Raw genomic sequence first — 22809 nt, 5'->3', positions numbered from 1 at the left:
ATTGTTTCTTTTATATTTCATTTTATTTCACTACTTCCAACCAAACGTTACCTAAAGTCTATTTCTTTTATCCCTTTTATTATTTTATTTTTTATATCACACTTACTCCTGAACCAAAATTGTTTACACTGGCCTCAAGTCTCAAAATAAATAAATTATTATTTATTACGAAATTAATTTGTAAACAGAAAAAGAAAAAGAATAATTCTACAATATACTATTTAAAAAGGGTGCACTGATATATATTTATCTGTTTCGGCACCTAGAGAAATTTTTTAGTCTATTTTTTTCATTATCGTATATATTGTTGTTATTTGACATTTTGCAAAATTTTAATAAATCTAAAAAAAATTAAACGCCAAAAATAGAATTCAAATAGTCTATTGCTTACGTGATTCTTTTATAATATACACATGTGAAATAGATTATTTGAATATTATTTTTTATATTATAAATTATTCTAAATTTATTAAAATTTGGCCGATGATGTCTTAAATAAACTATAGCGTACACGACTAAGAAAAAAAAATCTGAATACCGAAACAAATAAGAATTGCATCAGTGTTGTTCTTTTTATGAGGGTGCATTGTAAATCACAAAAATAAAACCTTAAACAAAATTGAGGGAGTAAAAAATATATTTCCCTTTCTTTTTTTTCTCTTTTTTGAATAAACATATTTTTATTTTCATTTTTTTTAACTGGAAATTTTCATTTAACTAGACCAATTCGGTCTCAACAATGACAAAAACATCAATTGAGATATTAGATCTCAAAAAAATGCAATCAACATATAAATGAGAAACTCTAACCACATAACGAGCAACTTAATTAACAGATCGTTTGACAAATTTTAAAGAAACATCACTTACAAAAACAATAATTACAATCGTCAACAACACTTTCAAAGATGGAATGCATGATATTGGGACTATGAACAACCTCCACCAGCACCAGACATTGGACTCAACAACTTTAACCACCAGAAAATCACGCTTCAACCACGACAGCACCTCCTTAAGCGTCATGGCCTATGCAACTTCAGGCAGCACAAGACCCTCCTTCATCCCCAAGATACCAGCCATCAAAAAACTCAGATGATCTCTAATCACACCACCATAACCATACTACGTATCCTCCTCAAACAACTTCAATATTCACTTTAAAGTAAATTACAAAGTAATTTTTTTGCAATAAATTTTAGGTTTTTTTGTTTATATATTGAAGAGATAGATTCGAACATAGAATTATTTTTGTGAAAAGAGATACCTTATGTCTATAATTATTTTGAAGCTTCTTTTTCTTATTGTAACGATTAATACTATTATTTCTTTGAAAAGGAGGTATTCCCCATAATAATGAAAGAGTAGAGGAGAAACTTTATGACACATTAATGCATGGCATAATAAGTTAAAAGATGACTCTTACCATACGGGTAACCCATCTATTTTACACATCCACGCAAAGAACTCAAGTTGGACCTACCAAAAATATATATTGATTGCTTTGAAATAACTTATGACATTAATTATTGCCTAATCATGCTTTGTTTAAAGAAGTTATATTTCCAACCAAAAATGAAAGTCCCTTTTATCAGATTCTTTTCCAAACTTTTGTTAGTTTCCGGCCAAAGATAGATGGACTCAAAAAGTTGAAAACCCAATTTGAAAGCAATTTAGTATTGTTTTTCTATTCTTCAAAATCCTATTCACACTCCGCAACTTAAAAACTTAAATAACAAAGTTTAACGGCAAAACAAAGAACCTTTTAAATTTTTAGTTTTAGGTTTCGCAAAACAAAGACCTTATCTCACTTGAATTGTGGAAAAAGTTATACCACATACAAGACCAAACGACAAACAAAACAGCAAGCCAAAGCTACCAAATGGAATATGTCTCATGCTTATGCAAAAGATATCAAGGCCATTCTCAAATGTCATATATACACACCACGTTTGTTAATTGAACATAACCAATTTTACAACAAAGAGACAACAAACACATTTCAAAATATTAAAAATACCACCAAAACAAGCCCATAGATATGTCTTGGAGAAACAGAACTGGTGGAGCTACCTCTGTTCAGCCGAGAACAACTAACCGTCCCATTTATGAAGATTTCCAGCCACGGATTGAAAATTTCGAACAAGAAGCAGCTCACATTGCAATTGTACATGTTCCTGGTCTGTGTTCTAACCAACTATACCATAAATTAACTTCTGTCTACTTACTTGTTTACAAAATAAATGTTCATTTTGTCATTTATAGCACAATTAAGAATCAATAATTTGGTACGACTCCTCTAAATCTAGGAAACTAAGATATCAAACCATATGCTATTTGATGACCAAATACAATGAAGTTGACTTACAAACAACTGTTACATCATTAAAATTAACAATAATGGTACCATGTTTGTATAATAAATTCATTTCTAATATTTTACTTATTTAACATAATACCATGTCAGACAAGATATAAATCCTACAAAAACAAAATCCAGATAATTAATTAGCATTATCCTTAATTTTAGCATTTTCCTTAATTGACTTACAATATTATTTGGAATTGCCTCAAACTTCTCTTCAGGTTTTGTGAAGGAGCAACTGAAGATCACATACGAGGATGGTAAATTACGAGTCCAAGGACAGCGACCTCTTCTGAACAACAGACGGAGTCGTTTCAGCCAGCTTCTTCCACTCCCAGAAAACTGCAAGGAGGGCAAAATCCATGCCAAATTTCACAATGGAATTCTTACCATTACCATGCCAAAGGAGGTTCCCCAAACAACAACGAACGTGTCTCCTACAGAAGAAAAGCCTCCTGCAGAGAAAAAAACTCAAGCAAATATTAATGACATGACTCCTTCCAAAGCAACTGAAACTAAAGAAACTCCTTCTACTTCTGCCCCTACTCGAAAAGCTGCAGTTGCAGCTGAGGCAAGAGCACAAACGGATCAGAAGAAGAAACTTCCAACAGCTACCAACGACATTAATGCTGAGAAAATATCTCAGAAAACTTCTGCTGCAGAGAAGAAAGCAGAAAAGGGTCAGGAAGGAGTTCCTAAAACAGTTGCTTCAATTGCAGATAAAGATGAAAAACAGAGAATTGAGAAAACGATGGGTGGTATTTTGAGCCCTCAGAAAGAGCCCCTTGAGCCAAAGAAGCAAAAGGATATTCCAGAGGAAATTATTCCTAAACAAAGAGTGGTTGATAGTGAAATACGGGAGGTAGCTTTGATTGATTCTCAAAAACATACTAGTGTGGCAAAATCTCGAAAAGAACAGGAAGTAAGTTCTCCAAAGGAAAGAGAGGAAAAGCAGAAGACCGCAAATGAGAATCTTGGGAAAATAGTAAAATCTGAGAAAACTGCAGACAGGGGTTCGGAGAAGGAAACTGAAAGTACCAAGAAAGCTAAAGAATCATCAGGACCCTTAGCTGGAGCAGTGAATGTGTCCAAGATTTTAAATGATGGAAAGGAAACTTTCCAGAAATTGGTTTCAAGCACTGCAAAAGAAGAAAAGTCCAAGGAGGAAAATAGCAGTTCTACAAATGAAAATAAGATGGGAGTGAAGTATATGGCAGAAACTGCAAAACAGACTGTTACAAATGTAGTAAAGAGGCTAAATGATGACGATAGGCAATTATTAATAAATATTGGTGCTGCAGTTCTGGTAATTGTAGCACTTGGGGCTTATGTTACCTACAGCTACGGGTCCTCTCCAAAACGCGAAAACTAGTCTTCTTAAGTTGTCAATGTAATTGTCTCCATTTATGTTGTAAGTTTAATTTATCCTAGCTTTCAAAATCAAGTATCAGGTGTTCCTAATGTTGTAACATATATGTACATATGTTTGTCTTTTAATAAGGACATGAAATAATATACAAGTGGTTTGCTTTAACTTTTAAAGTCTTGCACCTATTCACTTATGTCAAGGCTTTTAAAGAACACTTTCTCTAAATAGTTATTTTCCAATAGATCAATATTTGACCCGACGAGATCACGGAAAAATGGAGAATGCATTAGGAGAACACATGTGAGTTGGAAATGGAATTGCTATTCCTGTAGATAGGTTCCCCTCCTTTTCAAGCTTATCGACAACACCTGTAACACTAGCATTGACATTGGCATTGCTACCTTAAGTAGTTAGTTGAGTTCTTCTTAAGAGATGGAGCTTTTCTCGAAACCTTCATTTCTTTGGAAATTTCGATGATGAAGAATTTGAAAAGGTGTCAAAGTTAATCAAGGTTTTCAAGTTATGACCCTTCAATCAAGATTCTGACAATTGCAAGACATAGCAAGTAGAAGATTATGGTACCTAACAAGCACCCAATCCTCTTAGTTTCCTTTTATGAGGAAAATTGTGGTCCCATCTAAGGTTTAAGCTTTTAACATACTTTTTTCTATGGGGAATTTAAATACTAATGACAATCTCAAAGAAGAAGACACCTTCCCTTGGCGTTAACCCCATATCGGTACATTCTATGCAAAAAAAGCAACAAGCCCTAGCCTCCCAAGACCATCTTTTCATACACTACTCTTTCTCAAATTTAATTTGGTCCTTCCTTGTTGTTGGGGGCTTTTGGTGTTTTCTAGGTTCGAACCGACCATTGTGAAGATATTTTAGTGCATTGTGGAGGGTTACAGCTGAAGTCCAACAAAAACCTTGGAATGTTGCTTCACAAGCGACTTGTCGTGAGCTTTGGTTAGAAAGAAATAGGAGGCCTATGTTGATTGGGGAAACTTTTTGTATTAATTGTGTTTTAGTTTGTAAAATTAGAGTATGTGTTTCTTTATTTTTCTGTTTCCCCAAATTTCATGTTTTTCCCTGTCACAGGGGAGGGTTCTTAATAAACTTTGGAGGAGGTCACTCATGGACATGTGTGACCTTTGTTACTTTTTCAAAAAAGAAGAAGAAATAAATAAATAAGAAAATCTTTCAAGATTTTGAATTGGGTATCAACTTTCAACTTTGGGATTGTATTACATTTTGGGTGGTTTAGATCTTTAGAACTAAGGATTTTGCATTCTTGTTTCTAATTGATCGTTAACTATTTAAGTATTTAAGCAAAGTATGATTCCAAACAAATAATAGAACAATGAAGTAAACTGAGTAGAAATTGTATACTGAAGCAAGGGAAAAACTATTACACTAATGGCCCCTTGGGACGACAGTGATGCAAAGACATTGATCTTAATTCTTGCATACCCACTCTGTTCCCTTGCTAACTTATTTATGCCATCCTACTTACTACTCAAACTCTCCTCAATACAATGAGTCATACCCGTTTTTATTTGCTACATCCTTCCACATCCTACTAATCCTAGTGTCTAACATAGTTATATTTTATCATCTATTGACATTGTAAATCTATTGGATTTCCTCTACCTATTATACTCTCAGTTTCTTATTAAAAATAATTGGACTACACCACTTCTAGGAGCAGATGATACGAAAATGACTAATTTGACCCTAAATGATGATTTTGTTGCCATTCTCCTCTAGACTACATTGATGTACAAGGGCAAATAAGCAAGTTAAAAATGGAGTCACATGGTTCCTTCGGTCGCACTAAATGTCAAGGGGTTTTAGAAATGTCATTCTAAAATAGAGGAACAACTCTCTTCTAATGAAGTGGTTAAGGCTTTTTCCAAAAGAAGGTGGTACACTATAGTTTGGGGTGGGTGATCAAAAACAAAATTGATCTTAATGAGAATTGATGGGATTAGGGGTGAGAATTGGCACATTGGTGCCCTTGGAAGGCCATTGCATCCTTGTGTGAAAATTATGCAACTTGTTCCTTTCATGGTTGGATCCTTGGAAGATGTAGTAGGGATGGCAAAAGATAGAGTTTGTGTATGCCTATTCCACGATACTGCCCTATTATTTCTAGTTGGTATCTTACAAAAATTACTACACCAGGTACAGGATTAAGTGTACTTATAATTTATATTGATAAAAAGTTTAATTATGTTAGTAGTGTGTGTTTAATTAATTTTATAAGTTTAGATTATGTGTTAACTCCATGCAACATAAAGTATAACAGTATAAGAATATATTTGTATTATAAAATTTAAATACTAATGTAGTAGTATATTTTTTCACAAAAAAAAATTGAGACGGGTCACATGTCCATGAGTGACCCTAACCAAAATTTATTAGACAGCCTCACTTAATAACAATCGAGAAATATAACTATAAAGGAAGACATAAATAATCTTACTAGAACCTTTCCATCTAATCATTCTAATACCTAAGGTATTAGTATATATATATAGTTACATGTTTTCACTAATTATAAAGTTTATTTTATTTATAATTTAATAATAGTCATATTGTATATACTAAGATACTAATTAAATTTAGAAATAAAAGTAATTTTTTTATAATGTAGTTTTTGAAATAAATTTAAATGTTTGAAAGAAAATGTACTTATGAAATAACTAAAAATATGTATGATTATAATAGAGTAGTAGGGTTGGGTCCAAATGTACTCATAACCTAACCGAAACCCGACTTCTAACGTATTCTACCCAATCCTCAAATTCAATTAGTCATAGTTAAGGTATCCACAGGTAAACATTTCTCTAGACAAAACTGTAATCCCTAGAACGATGGCTTTCCCAATTTAGCAGGAATCCTTGGATGGAAAAAATTCAAAATTTGCAAGCAATGAAGTGGATGAACAAGTCTCTAGGAAGTTCCATTTCTAGTGAAAGTTGAATGATAGAGAAATCATTGTTTGAAAGACTTGAGCAATTTGCAGATCTATACAAGGAAAACGGACCTGGTTGGGTGATAAAATAGAATCTTTGAAGATGTAAGAACAAATATTGACTACATTTGATAAGACATCCTAAACAAATTTTAATCTATAATCTATAATTTTCTCAATTTGAATTCTGACCATGCATGAATCCCATGAGAGTACAATATTCGCCAAGCTGACCGTGCAAAATTAAATAAAAGTGCAAGAGACTAGTAAGTTAAATCACCCAAAAGGGATGGAAATTTTTGGACCACAAAAGAAAATCATGTAAGAATTAGAATCTAATGATACTCATCAGAAACATCATCTCCATTAAATCCATTACTAGTATCCTCATCAACTACAGATTTATTTTTAGGTTTTGACGATCTACCGGAAGATTTCAAAGGTTTCCTAACCTTCTCTGCCTGCAGCTCCAATCCCTTCTCTGAAGGTTTCCTTTTTCTTTTTAAGCGTGTTTCCCCAGCATCCTCTGCAAAACAATTATTTACTTTCATTTAAATAAACACTACGCCATTAAAATGAAGACAAAGCAGCATATCCAGGACAGAGTTAGAGGGGCACCACAACAAAAGCCATGTCTATGTCAATGGGCCAGGACTATTAATACCACCCTTCATTATTTTTCTCTTTCCATGTAGTTTGTGTTTATTTAGCTAAAGGTATCTTAATTTAGCATACAGTAACAGTGTGAAGGATATGATTTTAGTTTGAGTTTGGAATTCAGACTATACAAGCCAATAATCAAGGCCAGACAACCAGCGAGTATATAATCTAAAGACCATTTTACTGAAAATATGCATTAAAATATTTTTATGTATATTGTACCTTCAAGTGGACTTGATGCATGATTCATTGCTCCTCCATTTGGCTCACCATCTTCTGAAAGAGGGGATCCAGAATTATTACTGTCCACTAACTTAGACAAGCTCTCTAAGCACTTCTCTGGCTGCTCAGGAACATCAGGAGAAGGAATTGCAGGCAAAAAGCACAATTCCTCTAGTGACATATCTGAATCACTGAAAGCTGAATCTTTCTCCACTGTGACAATATCAACGTCATCATCTTCATTGGCATCAGACTCTTTCACCTGCAAAGAATATATGTGACTTACAGGTCCTAGAACATTAACTATAAAAAAACGTAAAAGGTTAATTTATTCTCACCTTCTCAGTTTCAGGAATCAGATCAAATTCGTCTTCTCGTTCAACATATTCCTCATTTTCCTCAAGCTCTTTAAAATCAGGAGCAAATGCACTCCAGTTCTCGGTATAGTCTTTGGCCCATATATAAACCAGGCCCGTCAAGGAAACAGAGACAATAATAGGGTGAACAGGATGCCATGCTAAATCAATCAAGGCCTCCTTTGGCCCTTCAAGGATTTTAACAAGATGCCCGGCTCTATCCCATATGTAAATCTTGTGCTCTCCTTTGCTTGCAGAGCCACCAATCACCCACTCACCATCACCACTGAAACAAGGCGCTTTCCAGTGCATCTTTGTGATGGAATCTTGAAACTCCCGGAAAAGTGTTAAGCAATTTGAACCAACCCTCTTCAATTTCTCAACCAGATCTTCCTCCTCTATGGTCTCACTTAGGCCATCAAGGGCTTTAAGTCCATCTTTTAATGGAAGAAGGTTTTCATAGATTCTAATTGTTCTATCATTTGAATTTGTAAGCAGATACTGTCCATTTCTGCTGAAAATTATGTTCTTAATGACAGCACCCCCAGAAGTAGGAACCATAGCACGCACTTGGGCACTTTTGTAATCTACCACAAGTATTTCACCTTTGGAATTCCCCACGTAAACCACATCCCCATACTTGTTAAAACAAGCAGCAGTGGGAGTGAACGGGGGTGTTCCATCAGAAAATTTATTCTTTGGTGGAGGAGCAGCTCCATTGCCATTGTCAGAAACAGAAACTGGAAGCACAGTTGTGTTTCCTGTATTCAAATCAACAATCATTGGAGCAGAAGAAAGGGGACACGCCAAACAAAGGGATGGAGTAGAAGAACCAGGATGCAGACGAGCTTGTAGAGGGGTCTGCTGCAGAGTTGTACGTGTTATCTTCTCGCCACTAACAACATCCCATAGTGTCAACGACTTATCAGCAGCAGATACAAGAATACGATGACCGTATTTTGACCAACATACACTTGTAATGGCAGCACTGCAATCTTTATCCTTTAGCTCCTTGGCAATGCCTCTTGTCTCAAAATCCCATATAATGCAACTCCCATCAGAGCATCCAGCTTTTCAAGAATACAAATTCCAAATCAATACATGAAAAAGATAACATTTAAATATCACCAGCAAATAACAAAATCAAAATATAACAAAAGGGGAGAGAGCATGCATCCACTCAACTAAATAATCATGAAAATTTCCTGGTTTCCTGTCCTAGGTCATCCCCAGCATACCAAATCAACAATGCAAATTTGTGCACGGAATGCTACAAACTAGAATCCATATTTGAAGCAAAGGTAAAAAACATTAATCAGAATTAATTCATTTTTCTTAACACAACTAATCCCAAATATATGCCTAAAACTGACAAGTTGAGACAAACAAAGCCACTTTTCACTAACTTGAGCCGTATTTTCAAAGTCAGGTAGAATGAAAAACTTTTTTTTTTGGCAGAGAATTAAAAACTTACACAGACGAAATTCTACATGATGACAAATAAGCGACAGTAAGCTCCACTACAGTAACTAATTTCAAGGCTACCCAGATAGCCACATTATCAAAGGCATGCCAATTTGCACCAACTCGCGAAAACACGCATATATAGTAAACTCTGCACAGTAAAGTACAGAAAAAACATAAGGGAAATAGCTAAAAGTGCGAATATTACCAGCAAGAAGGGTGCCGCGACGATTAAAAGCAATGCACTTCATGACCCCATGTTCCAAATACTCTTCTATAACTTCAGGGAAATCCCCTTGCAAAGGATCTTTACCGAAAAAAAAATAGAAAAAACAGAAAGCACGAAAAAGTTCAGGCAATTATAAAACTTGACTATAAAATGACAAACCCATCATCAGAAATTTGTAAAATTCCATCAAATAAATTAGGAAAGGAGAAAAGCTTACCGATTATAGGGGCGTTCATCGTATATATGTACGAGGTTTGAGAGTCAAAGCTTAGGCTTTATGATGCGAATGGAGGCGGAGTGAATTTGGAATTGAGAATGAAGATATGCGAAACAAAATCTGAAGAAGAAAGGGAATCAAAAACACTTTGTTCTGAGTCTGAGTTGGATTTCAGAGACCAGCTCTGGTTCTCCTTCAGTCACACTCAGTCACTCGCTTCTCTTTTCCCTCTTCTTTTTCACAGAAGCTCTGGCCCCGAATTTGAAGCCCATAAAGTAATCGAACAACAAGTCCAGCCCGATTTTATATATGTTCGTACGAAAAAAAATAAAAAATAAAACAAACTAACAATTTTACAAATACTATTTTGGACTCTGTATTTTACAAAAATTATAGATTAGATCATCTATTTTGTTAAATAACAAAATGGGCCTTGTATTTTCCAAAATGGTAAAAATAGAATCTTGAGCTTATTTTTGACAATTTTTTTTAATATAACCAATTTGAAGACAATTCCTAACACGAACAGATATAGAAAATATAAACAGTTTTATGATAATACATTTAGATCGGATTATTATTAAATTTTATTTTGACAAAAAATTAGTTCAAGGTCTTATTTGTACTATTTTGGAAAATACATGGTCTATTTTGTTATTTAACAAAATAGATGGTCTAATTAGTAACTTTTGCAAAACACAATATCCAAAATAGAATTGACCCTAATTTTTATTTTGGCTTAGGATTTTTGTTCCAAAATTTTAATATTATTATAATCTTTGAATTTTTTAGTATGTTAAAAATAGTCTTTCAACTATTTATAATATTATAAACTAGTTATTCTGTTTGGTTTTATTATACGTAGTAAATAAAATAATAATGTCAACACCGCATGTGTAATTAATTTTTAAAACATATTTCAAAAGTTTTAATTTAGTTTTACATCATTTTTTTAATGATTAATTAATTTTTAATTTAATGATCTTTTAAAAAATACAATTTTCTTTAATTTTAAATTATTCACATCACTTGGTGATGACATGATAATTGCCTAAACAATCTCTTTATTATTCCATTTATTTCAGTTGTCATGTATGATAAAACTTAATAGAAGAACCACTTTATAATACTTTGAGTTGATAATTACCTAAACAGTCTCTTTATTATTCCATTCATTTCAATTGTCATGTATGATAAAACTTAATAGAAGAACCACTTTATAATACTTTGAGTTGTTCGAGTACTATTTTTAACAAGTTAAGAAAAATCCAAGAACACAATAATATATTAGTCATAATTCATGTTATTTTTTAAGTTACCAAAACTTATTATTTTCTACTTAAAAAGTAAATATTATATACACATTTCACAAATCACATGTATTAAATATATCTTCATATAAATATATTTTTTGTTAGATACTAATTAAATTGACATTAAACAATTATATTATATCAAATACATAAATATTTTTTTTTATATTTAATAATAAGGATAATGACATTATAAAATAGTTACAAATATCTTAAAATTGAAGTCGTGAATAAGAAGTACTTTATATATATATACTAGATGAAAGTTACGTGGCGAGCCACGTAAATATTAATTTTATTAAAGTTCTAGTAATTTTTGATTAAGGATTCAGTAATTAATTGTAAATCATTTTTTAAACGATTTGTTTTATAAAAGTAAACTTGTTAAGAATGTCGTATATAAACATATGATATACACATTGTTTTCAATAATAAACAGTAAGTTTATCTCAATATATTTATACTCATATAGTAATTATTCTTAATGTAATAAAGTAATTTATGTGTTCCAATCGATTGGCTGGACTACTTTATATCGTACTTTTTTCTTTGGTTGCTCGTCTTCTTCTATATTAATAGGTGTCTTTCCTCGTTTTTTGCCCCACGTATTTTTAAAAAGACTAAAAATTAGTTTTAAGGAAGAACATAAAACAAACAGAAGAGATTAAATATATTTTGATTACCTTAAGAGCACCATCTATTCTAATTGGTCTCAATGGTACTATTAGCTCTATCAAGCTATCAAAATATGATATCAGCTTGGCATAGTTTGGCTCTTCATCAAACTTCATATTTGTATCAACTTCAAGAAACTGCTTGAATGGTGCTGGACAAAAGCAGCACATCAACTCAGGGGAAATAGCCATCTTTTTCTTACATACCAGAAAGCTTTTGTTCTCACCTTGCAGATCATTTAGAGCAATGTTAGAAAGAGTGTAATCATGTATCAGAAGTTTTAAGCACGTTTCGTAAAGCAACAACTCACCTGATAACCTTGCCAGGGTAACCTTCCTTTTATGAGGAAGACTAACGTGTCTGCTAAGGACTCGATATCATCCCGTGTCAGCATTGAAATGAGACATCTCCTCCCTCTGATCATCTGGTACTTTCTGTTGTGCAAGCAAATCTTCTTCCTTCCTCTATAATTAACACAAACAAAATGTTAGACTATGGCTGGCTAAATGAAATTGAACTTCAAATCAGTGAGAGAGAAAAAAAAGCATAATTGGTTTTTTTTTTGTTTTTTGCTAATTAAGTTTATTTCATGTATACAATTCATAAAAAATAGATTTTTATTGACAAATTATTAAGTGATTAAGAAGAAAAAAGAAAAACCTTTTATAGCCAAACTGGTTAAACCTGATAAGATTTATTTGTGCACACTCACCCGATCAAAAAACAACTTAATGAAGTTACATTAAATTAAAACAACTCAATTTGAGAGCTACATTTCCATATATACATATACAAATACAAATACAACACTGGACTTCCCTTCCCATGTTTAAGAATTACAATAAATAACACAGCCAAAGTGACACTTTTCATGGCTGACAGTGACAAACTCATCATCTTACTTAGATGATGGAAAACTGTAGGAATTAATACCTACACCTCAGCAAGAGAAAAATCAGAAAACCAAGTCAATTAATATCTTTATGACTCAGTCAAACCTTCCTTTTTGACCTGTGCATTAAATTCTAAAACGACAGCCTTAATTTCCTAGCTACACGTCGTTTAAGCCATACCAGAAACCCTAATCTAAATCAGTCATATATATACTCTCATTTCTATTCAACACACACACGCACAACTTAGAAAACCTAGCAGTCGATTTCCTTCTTCACTGTTCTTCTTTGAAGAACATGAAGAACAATAAACACACTACCCAGAAAAACTCAACCAGTAAAATAAAACCCCGAGTCGTGATACACAACAACCCAGAACTTTATATCCCCTCAAACCCGAACACCTTCTTCGTTGTTCTTCACTGAAGAATACGAAGAACAGCCCTTTTACACAACCCAGAACAACCCAGAAATTTCCCTCTCTGCCCAGAAAAATAAACCCAGAAAAATAGCATAAACACAATAGTAATTGCAGAAAAATAAAATGGAGAGAACACACCAAAATTTTATAGAGGTTCCCCTAAAATTGTGCGGGTACGTCCTCTTCGAGCTCGCCTCGTTCCACTATGAATCTTCAGAGTTACAAAGCTTGGATTCCAACTCACAATGGTAAGAGTGGTAATCCGAATATATATACAATATTTTCTTGCTCTCTATTCTCTCTGTTTCTCTCAACAATCACTACTAACAATTGTGTATTTTTCCTTCTTTGTTACATGAACAACACCTTCTTGAGTTGTGGATCTCCAAACCCAAACTAGGGCTTCAAGGCAAAACCTTTGTAAGCCTCAACCACGAACTCCCTCTATTTTGTTGCTCTGTATTGATCTCTAGAAGAATCTGAATATTTGTCTCTGATCTGGTTTTGTAATGTTCAGTCTTTTGTTGTGTTGTCACTGATCTGGATTTTTTCTTCACCTTCTGATGTTGTAATCTTTGGCTTTATATATAGTAGTGGAATACAGGAGAAGAGTTAATAATAAAGTTTTAACAAACTTTATTAATTAACTTATAAACCTGTCTAGGTAAATAGAGGCCTGAGGCCACATAAGATTTTTACTGCCTTTGTAATCTCTATGTAAAAAATCTGGTTTGACAGTGTATAGATAATATGGGATTTACTTCAACAATTTCCACCTAAACCCCATATGAACTGTGCACTGTAGTCTCTGTGTTGTTTGAGTGTAACTGAGGGTCTTAGCTCGAACCCATTAAGGGTTTTACCAACCTGTGTCAATCCCCAATAAGCTTAAGCAAAGCTTAAACTTATTGAGGGACACAACCTTAGTGCCCATGTCTGCTGGATTCACTTCAGTAGGCACTTTGTCTATCCCGATCTGTCCTTGTGAAACTTTATCCCTGATAAAGTGATATTTTATCTCAATGTGTTTTGTCCTATCATGAAAAACTGGGTTTTTGCATAAATAGATGCTGCTCTGACTATCGGAGTAGATTATAGGCTCCTTTTTCATTAACTTCAGCTCCTCCATAAGCCCTTTTAACCATAGAGCCTCTTTAATAGCTTCTGTAGTAGCTATATATTCAGATTCAGTAGTGGACAACGCCACTACTGGCTGTAATTGTACTTTCCAACTAGTACAATTTCCCCCCGTTAAGAAAAAGTAGGCCGAAGTAGATCTTCTAGTGTCCCTGTCCCCCGCATAATCTGCATCAGTGAACCCTTCGATGTTCTGATGTGTTTGGTGACCCTGATAGACCAATCCCAACTTAGATGTACCTTTTAAGTATCTCATAAGCCATTTCATGGCTTTCCAATGCTCCTTTCCAGGACTAGACATGAACCTGCTTAGCACACTGATTGCATAAGCAAGGTCAGGTCTAGTACTAACCATCAAGTACATTATGGACCCCACTGCATTAGAGTAGGGAACATTCGCCATCTCTTCTTGTTCTAACTTGGTCTTAGGGCACATAGATTTAGACATAAGGTATTGGTTGGTAATCGGTTGTGAAACAACCTTCGAATCTTTCATAGAAAACTTTTCTATGATCTTGTTGATATAGTCTTCCTGATGTAGCATGAGTTTCCCTTTGCCTCTATCCCTTTGAATGTTGATCCCCAAAATCTTAGTAGCCACACCTATGTCCTTCATTTCAAATTCCGACTTGAGCAAATCCTTGACCTTGTTGACATTTGACCTCTCCTTGCTAATTATTAGCATATCATCCACATAAAGTAGCAAGTAAGTGACTTTAGTAATTTCCGAACCTTTAAAATACAAACAGTGGTCATAGTAGCTTCTATTGAACCCTTGTTTGGTCATAAAGGTGTCAAACCGTTTGTTCCATTGTCTCGGGGATTGCTTCAATCCATAAAGAGACTTGTCAAGCTTGCAAACATGGTCTTCCTTGCCTTTAACCACAAACCCCTTTGGCTGCTCCATATAGATGTCTTCTTCTAGATCCCCATGTAGAAAAGTTGTGGTCACGTCCATTTGGTCAATCTCCATGTCAAACTGAGTAGCTAGTGCGAGCATCAACCTTATAGTCTTATATTTCACCACTAGTGAGAATATTTCTGTGAAGTCTATCCCTTCTTTCTGTGTGAACCCCTTTGCCACCAATCTCGCTTTGAACCTTACCGGTTCATCCTCGGTTCTCCCTTCCTTGACTTTGAAAAGCCATTTGCAAGATACCACACTCTTGCCATCGGGTCTAAGTACAACTCTCCAAGTTTTATTCTTTATGAGAGAGTACATTTCCTCCTTCATTGCTTTCAACCAAGCCTTGTAGTTTCGGTCTTTGAGTGCTTCTTCATAAGATTGTGGCTCATAGATCTCAGCTTTAAGTTTGCACATATAGGCATAGGCAATACTCTCATCCCACACATTGTAACTGTACTTCTGGTTCGGTTTAAGGACTCTTTTAGCTCTATCTCTTGTAAGCTGATATTCTATGAGGTCTTCCTGATTCCCGTCTTCCTCATCTTGAACTTCATGTTCCACCTGAACTTGTTCCACCTGATTTGGTGCTTCTTGAGGTTCCATTTGAATTTGTTCCACTTGATCTGGATTCGGTTCCACTTCAGTTGGGCCGGTTTGAGAGACTCCAATAGATGTACCAGTAGGGTTAGTTTCTGTGGAACCTGCATCAAGCTCATTAGTATTTTTACAAGGAAAATCATTTTCTTGAAAAATCACATCTCTACTAATGAGAGTTTTGAAACCTCCTTTCCCTTTCACCCACAATCTATAGCCCTTTACACCCTCGGGGTAACCCAGAAACACACATTTTAGAGCCCTAGGCTCTAACTTGCCTACACTTTGATGTGCATAAGCCGCACATCCAAAAACTTTCAAATTAGACAAGTCAGGTGGTTTACCAGTCCACCTTTCTTCAGGGGTTTTACCTTCAATTGCACTAGAGGGACTTCTGTTGATTAGGTATGTTGCAGTTACAACTGCTTCTCCCCAAAATCCATTTGCGAGCCCGGCATTGAAAAGCATGCACCTTGCTTTGTTCAATATGGTTCTATTCATCCTTTCAGCAACACCATTTTGTTGAGGAGTTTTTCTCACGGTCTTATGCCTTTGGATTCCATTGTCTTGACAGTAACCTGTAAACTCATCATTACAAAATTCTAGGCCATTATCTGTTCTTAGGGTTTTCAATTTCCGGTTAGTTAGGTTTTCAACAAGTAATTTCCAATGTACAAATTTTTGAAAAGCCTCATTTTTATGCTTTAACAGATAAACCCAAACCTTCCTAGAATAATCATCAACAATAGACAAGAAATAGGCACTACCCCCAAAAGTTAGGGTTTTCTCAGGACCCCACAAATCCGAATGAACATAATCTAAGATGCCTTGTGATTTGTGTGTGCTAGTTTGAAATTTAAGTCTATGATGCTTTCCTAGTACACAAAATTCACAAAAATCTACCTTGGTTACCTTGTCCTTACCAAGTAGCTTTTGTTCACTCATAAGTTGTAGCCCTCTTTCACTAATGTGTCCCAACCTCCTATGCCATAGGATAGCCTTAGTGTCTTCCGTCACATGCTCCTTGTTGTTGTGGCAGCAAGCTACGGGGCTTCCTTGCAAGTAGTATAGACCACCATTTTTGTGTCCTTTGATGATAGTCATAGAACCTTTTGCCAACTTTATTGTACCTGCCTCAATTTTGCTAACAACACCAAGATCATCAAGTACACTAATAGAAATTAAGTTTCTAGATAAATCAGGAACATATCTAACATTAGTTAAGGTTCTAATAATGCCATCAAACATTTTAAAGTTAATAGAACCTGAACCTTCAATGTTGCAAGTTTGGTCATTCCCAAGAATGACTTTGCCCCCTCTAGATTCCCTATAATTAAACAAATAAGACTTATTGTTAGTCATGTGAAAAGTACAACCCGAATCAATAATCCAATCATCTTTAAAAGATGATGCAGCCACATAGACATCTCCACTATCATAACCATCACTTAGGTTTGCATTTTGATAGTCATTTTTAGTCTTGTTTGATTTGTTTGATTCCTCTTGATGATCTGAATTTTGTTTCCCATTGCTTTTCTTGTAAAAGTAGCATTCTCTCTTGAAATGTCCTAACTTTCCACAATGGTAGCACCCATTTGGATCCTTAGGACCTTTTGAATTTGACCTCCCTTTGTGATGATGATTGCTGCCCTTGTGTGAACCCCTACTAGTGCTTGAACCTCTACTAGTGCTTCTACCCTTATTATGCCATGGTTTCTTTTGTCCAGGCCTTCCCCTACTTAGGTTAACATCCCCATTAGTATGCCCCGGTCTTTCAACCTTCATTTCCAAATCTTTCGATTTCAAAGCTGAGATTACTTCTTCAAGAGTGATCTCAGTTCTCCCATACTTAATGGCTGTCTTAACCTCCATGTAGGATTCCGGTAGTGAATTGAGAATTATAATTGCTTGATTCTCATCACTTAAGGCCTCATTTTCCCCCGAGTTTGCTAACTCAATGTGTAATCTCAAAAACTCATCCAAGTTCTGTTCTAGAGATTTAGATGGACTCATTTTAAAACCAAAGATTCTCTCTTTCAAGTAAATCTTGTTGATCAAAGATTTCTTTTGAAATTGCTCTTCCAACTTGTTCCAAATCTTGGCGGGTGTATCTTCCTTGTCAACCAATCTGATTATAGCATCAGAAAGGTTGAAAATGATCAATCCGATTCTTTGTTTCCAGAACTCTTCTTCTTGGTCTTTGGTTGTATCACTTGACCATTCCACCAGATCTTTAAGAACCTTCAACAGCTTGTGTTGAGCCAATAGAGCCCTAATCTTCTTCCTCCAAATACGATAATCACCTGAACCATCAAACTTATCTATATCAACCTTCATGGAACTCATAATTGTATATGTATAAAGTTATTTCAAAGAAATTATATAGATAATGAGTTTAGAAAAATCCTGGTGTTGTTCTTTGCAATCTTGGTTTTGTGTGTTTGAATTCTTGCTGGTATGAATGTGAATCTTGATGCTTTCTTGATGATTTCTTTATGCTTTCTTTATGCTTTCTTGATTAACCTTTGCTGCAGATTGTGCCTTGTTTGGCTCTGATACCACTGTAGGAATTAATACCTACACCTCAGCAAGAGAAAAATCAGAAAACCAAGTCAATTAATATCTTTATGACTCAGTCAAACCTTCCTTTTTGACCCGTGCATTAAATTCTAAAACGACAGCCTTAATTTCCTAGCTACACGTCGTTTAAGCCATACCAGAAACCCTAATCTAAATCAGTCATATATATACTCTCATTTCTATTCAACACACACATGCACAACTTAGAAAACCTAGCAGCCGATTTCCTTCTTCACTGTTCTTCTTTGAAGAACATGAAGAACAATAAACACACTACCCAGAAAAACTCAACCAGTAAAATAAAACCCCAAGCCGTGATACACAACAACCCAGAACTTTATATCCCCTCAAACCCGAACACCTTCTTCGTTGTTCTTCACTGAAGAACACGAAGAACAACCCTTTTACACAACCCAGAACAACCCAGAATCCCAGAAAAATAAACCCAGAAAAATAGCATAAACACAATAGTAATTGCAGAAAAATAAAATGGAGAGAACACACCAAAATTTTATAGAGGTTCCCCTAAAATTGTGCGGGTACGTCCTCTTCGAGCTCGCCTCGTTCCACAATGAATCTTCAGAGTTACAAAGCTTGGATTCCAACTCACAATGGTAAGAGTGGTAATCCGAATATATATACAATATTTTCTTGCTCTCTATTCTCTCTGTTTCCCTCAACAATCACTACTAACAATTGTGTATTTTTCCTTCTTTGTTACATGAACAACACCTTCTTGAGTTGTGGATCTCCAAACCCAAACTAGGGCTTCAAGGCAAAACCTTTGTAAGCCTCAACCACGAACTCCCTCTCTTTTGCTGCTCTGTATTGATCTCTAGAAGAATCTGAATATTTGTCTCTGATCTGGTTTTGTAATGTTCAGTCTTTTGTTGTGTTGTTATCGATCTGGATTTTTTCTTCACCTTCTGATGTTGTAATCTTTGGCTTTATATATAGTAGTGGAATACAAGAGAAGAGTTAATAATAAAGTTTTAACAAACTTTATTAATTAACTTATAAACCTGTCTAGGTAAATAGAGGCCTGAGGCCACATAAGATTTTTACTGCCTTTGTAATCTCTGTGTAAAAAATCTGGTTTGACAGTGTATAGATAATATGGGGTTTACTTCAACAAAAACTTTCACATTAACAACCTATTCCATTCTAAATGCAGAGACTAAAAACAGATAGATACCTTGATTGATTGATTGATAATTTTCATCCATAGCAGAGAAGAGACCACACCATGTTTTACTTGGCAGTGTACCAGTTTTGTGCACACTTAGCATCAACAACAAGATCAACACTCAGTATATTTCTGCCGTAAAAGGGCATCAACAGCGGAGTATTAATGGTTGCCCTTTCAATATGACCTCTTTGAGAATAAGAAGCACCAACCACTGAAGGAAATTAAACCAGCGCGCTCGTCCTAATAAGGTTCGAACACACCCTTTTTCATGAGCTTCTCTTTTACGTTTTTCTTGCCATCTTAGTACTTCTTTTCTATCTCTGTACCATAGAACAACTGTTTCTTTTGCTTCCTCCACAGAAACCTGAGAAAGACCAATAAATAGCTGCCTTTAGTACATCAACTTTTTTTATTAGTTCTACTTCATCTTATTTTAACTTTTATCTGGTTGTGAAGTAAACAAGATCCTCCGCGCTTATACAGATATATAGAATATTCCATTGATACCTTCCAATCCCGGGAAAGACCAACCGACGCTTTTCCATATGCAATAGAAAAGTTGAGCATTTTAGCCTTTCTTCTTTCAGAAGCAAAGGCATCCTGAAAATATATAAATTACAACTCAATGTCTGGACCTCCTTGATATAATTCTAAAATGTATTCATCGAATGAATCAAAACAGTGAAATGTCTATATATACCTTTAGCAGTTGGCTTTGAAGGCATCCAACATGCTTTCACAGTTGGCAATATGAGCCAAAATCCTAAGTTCCAACTGTGATATGAACGGATATCAATCAACAGATGACATCTTATTACTATTATATTTATTTATTTATTTTATAATTTTTTTTATTAAAGATGAAATCTCACTTTTCAAATTTGTCCACACAAAACTTACCTGTCCATAGTCAGCAACAATGAGGGAATTTCCAGGTGCAGCTATAAATGCCTGACGTATCTTATATCGATCTTTCTCCAGAGCAGGTTGATTCTAATTTTACAAAGTGGGAAAAATATACAGTAAATACCAGCTACAATCCAATATAGTTTGGATACAGTCATCCAATTGGATTGAATGATAATTGATCATTTTGAAAATACATGTAAAAGTAAAAATAACCTACAAATTTGACCGTCTATCACATAAACTTCCAGTTTCTCTTATATAATTTCTCATAATTTATTATTTAATTTCTCAATCTGTTATATATTAGTTCAAATATTAAAATATCAGTTCAAATATTAATGAGATTTGTTTAATTTTTATTTTATTATTTTATTATATATAAATAATATTTTATTATTTTATTAAATATAAATAAAAAACCAATCCATGAATTTCTCATAAACCAAGAATTCAGTTATATAGCCACATTTTATATAGAATAGATATTCATTTCATAAGGTATAATTTTAAAATAATATAACAAGCATAAAATAAAATAGGGAAATTTATGCCTGGTACTGTATTTTCTACTTTTATTTCATTTTTACTGTTGAACGTTATTTATTATATTTTTACTGTGTCTTAACTTTTTGCTAAACAAATTTGTTATTCCATTTTAACTGATACATGTCACACTATAGATTATTTATATTCATTTTTATTATTTTAATGAGTGTAAAAGTTATGATTTGATTGATTAAAGCTGAACAAACTTTCTTTTTCAAGTTTATTATCTCGTGGATTATTTGTATTCATTTTTATTATTTTAATGAGTGTAAAAATTATGATGTGATTAATTTTGTGGCAGTTTTTTTATTTATTTATTAAAAATAATGATTAAAGTTCAACAAACCTTCTTTTACATGTTTATTTGTATTTATTATTTTTATTTTTATTAAATTAAAATTAAAGATGATAAAGATTTGAGTCAGAACGTGTCTTCATTTTACTTTTTGATGAAAGTGAGCCACACTCCATGAAAGTGACAACACACCAGCTCCTATCACACCTGTTATTATATGAGCCATTGCAGTCCATGTCGTCCCTACTCATCACATTCACAACCACAAACAAATTAAACTTTCAGACTAAATATCTACAAATATTTTATCAAACACCTTTCCTTCTAAAATATTTGCAGAACAAGAACAACATGAAGTACCTGTTCTTTTTAGAAGATGGGTGGACTCATCTGATGAACATGAAGATAAGGTGTCATGTAATAGTAATTGCTCATCTTCTGTTCTTCTTCTTCTTCTTCTTCATGGGTCTCTTTCTTTTGTTTTTTTTTTTTCAAAATCTATACACTTATCATCTTTTTTCTCACTATCTTCCTCCTTAAGTTCTCTTACTCTATCCATTAACATATAATTTTTTTTTTTTATTTCTTGTTCAGTTCTTCTTTTTCATCTTCTTCTCATTTTTTTAGTTTTTCTAATTTTTAGTCACACTTTTGGGGGGAAATAAAAGAGTGGTTTTTTTATTTTGATTTTCTAGATCTATTCTTGCAAATATAGGTTCTGGTACTTCAAAGAACACTAAATCAAAAATACCCTCAATCCGTGTTAGAGAACTCTGACTCTGATTTTGAGTTTGAGCCAAAGTTCCAAAATCTCTCAAATCTGATAAGGTTTTTTTCTATTGATCTTGTGTTGTTTTAGGATTTTTTTCAAGTTGATTATATTTCCTATTTTTTTTTTTTTGCATGTTTGTTTTTTGTTTAGTCCTATTTTATAGTTTTCTGTTTGTTTGACTCTGTGTCTTGTTGTTGTTTTGGTTTTATTTTGTTAACTCTTAGGGAAAGGGTAAATAGTAAGTGAAGATTGTTCAATCAACTGATCTGTTTGAAGACATAATTAGGAAAATGGTTGTTGAGGTGTGTCATTTCATTATTTTAGTTTTAATGTTTTTTTATGCTTATTTTTTATGTTCTTTATTTTGTTTTTGTTGTTTTAGTTTTGTTTTAGTAGTGTTTTCTTATGTTTTTTTTTTTTATAAGATTGGGAATCCAAGTACACCCGATCGGAATACTACCATTCCAAAAATTTTTTATGCTTGTTTTTTATGTTCTTTATTTTTTTTTTGGTGTTGTTTTAGTAGTGTTTTCTTATGTTTTTTATAGGATTGTCACATTCTCTTGAAATAATTATGTTCTTTTTCCCATTGTCCATTGCTCTTTCTGAGAACTGGTATAGATTCCATGTCCTGTCATTTTTTATAATATTTCAGTTATGTGGCCTTTTTTTCATATTAAAACAACAGTAAAATAACACTACAAAACAATAATTTG

General features: G+C 33.8%; 2 protein-coding genes and 1 long non-coding RNA gene across 7 annotated transcripts; 1 reads left to right on the top strand and 2 right to left on the bottom strand.

Annotated features, from left to right (window-relative positions):
- Positions 1 to 1932: 1932 nt before the first annotated feature.
- LOC115705749 (protein RESTRICTED TEV MOVEMENT 2) lies at positions 1933 to 3959 on the top strand. The gene is made up of 2 exons (XM_030633176.2): positions 1933 to 2180; positions 2587 to 3959. Exons 1-2 carry the CDS (start codon positions 2042 to 2044, stop codon positions 3735 to 3737), a joined length of 1290 nt encoding a protein of 429 aa, XP_030489036.2. The 5' UTR covers positions 1933 to 2041; the 3' UTR covers positions 3738 to 3959.
- On the bottom strand, positions 2232 to 10139 carry LOC115705743 (protein RBL). Of its 5 annotated transcripts, none has more exons than XM_030633167.2 (6): positions 9863 to 10139; positions 9625 to 9723; positions 7935 to 9022; positions 7597 to 7858; positions 7142 to 7240; positions 2232 to 3021 (listed from the first exon to the last, which is right to left on the bottom strand). In XM_030633167.2, exons 1-6 carry the CDS (start codon positions 9879 to 9881, stop codon positions 3008 to 3010), a joined length of 1581 nt encoding a protein of 526 aa, XP_030489027.1. In that variant the 5' UTR covers positions 9882 to 10139; the 3' UTR covers positions 2232 to 3007. The 5 variants fall into 5 exon arrangements, with proteins under 5 accessions (XP_030489027.1, XP_060963159.1, XP_030489029.1 ...); XM_061107176.1 differs by having other exon boundaries at positions 2232 to 3018; XM_030633169.2 differs by having other exon boundaries at positions 2232 to 2820; positions 7167 to 7240.
- A 1458-nt stretch (positions 10140 to 11597) lies between these two features.
- Positions 11598 to 20706, bottom strand: LOC133032769 (uncharacterized). The gene is made up of 6 exons (XR_009685367.1): positions 20472 to 20706; positions 20272 to 20345; positions 20079 to 20171; positions 19578 to 19935; positions 12161 to 12314; positions 11598 to 12076 (listed from the first exon to the last, which is right to left on the bottom strand). It is a non-coding gene; the product is annotated as an uncharacterized LOC133032769 (long non-coding RNA).
- Positions 20707 to 22809: the final 2103 nt, after the last annotated feature.

This window comes from Cannabis sativa, chromosome 1 (assembly GCF_029168945.1).
Source record: "Cannabis sativa cultivar Pink pepper isolate KNU-18-1 chromosome 1, ASM2916894v1, whole genome shotgun sequence".
Lineage (NCBI taxonomy): Eukaryota > Viridiplantae > Streptophyta > Magnoliopsida > Rosales > Cannabaceae > Cannabis > Cannabis sativa.
Note: the sequence above shows the minus strand (reverse complement) of the source record. Positions and strands in the feature narration are given on the sequence as shown.

What these genes read in the sequence shown, in the direction of transcription:
- LOC115705743 (XM_030633166.2), bottom strand. An exon ending in TCGCGGCACCCTTCTTGCTG is followed by an intron (nt 9,023 to 9,624) that starts GTAATATTCGCA and finishes ATTCTTGAAAAG; the next exon opens with CTGGATGCTCTGATGGGAGT. An exon ending in TGCATCAAGTCCACTTGAAG is followed by an intron (nt 7,241 to 7,596) that starts GTACAATATACA and finishes ATTGTTTTGCAG; the next exon opens with AGGATGCTGGGGAAACACGC.
- LOC115705749 (XM_030633176.2), top strand. Translation starts at nt 2,042, where the DNA reads ATGTCTTGGAGAAACAGAACTGGTGGAGCTACCTCTGTTCAGCCGAGA. An exon ending in TGCAATTGTACATGTTCCTG is followed by an intron (nt 2,181 to 2,586) that starts GTCTGTGTTCTA and finishes ACTTCTCTTCAG; the next exon opens with GTTTTGTGAAGGAGCAACTG.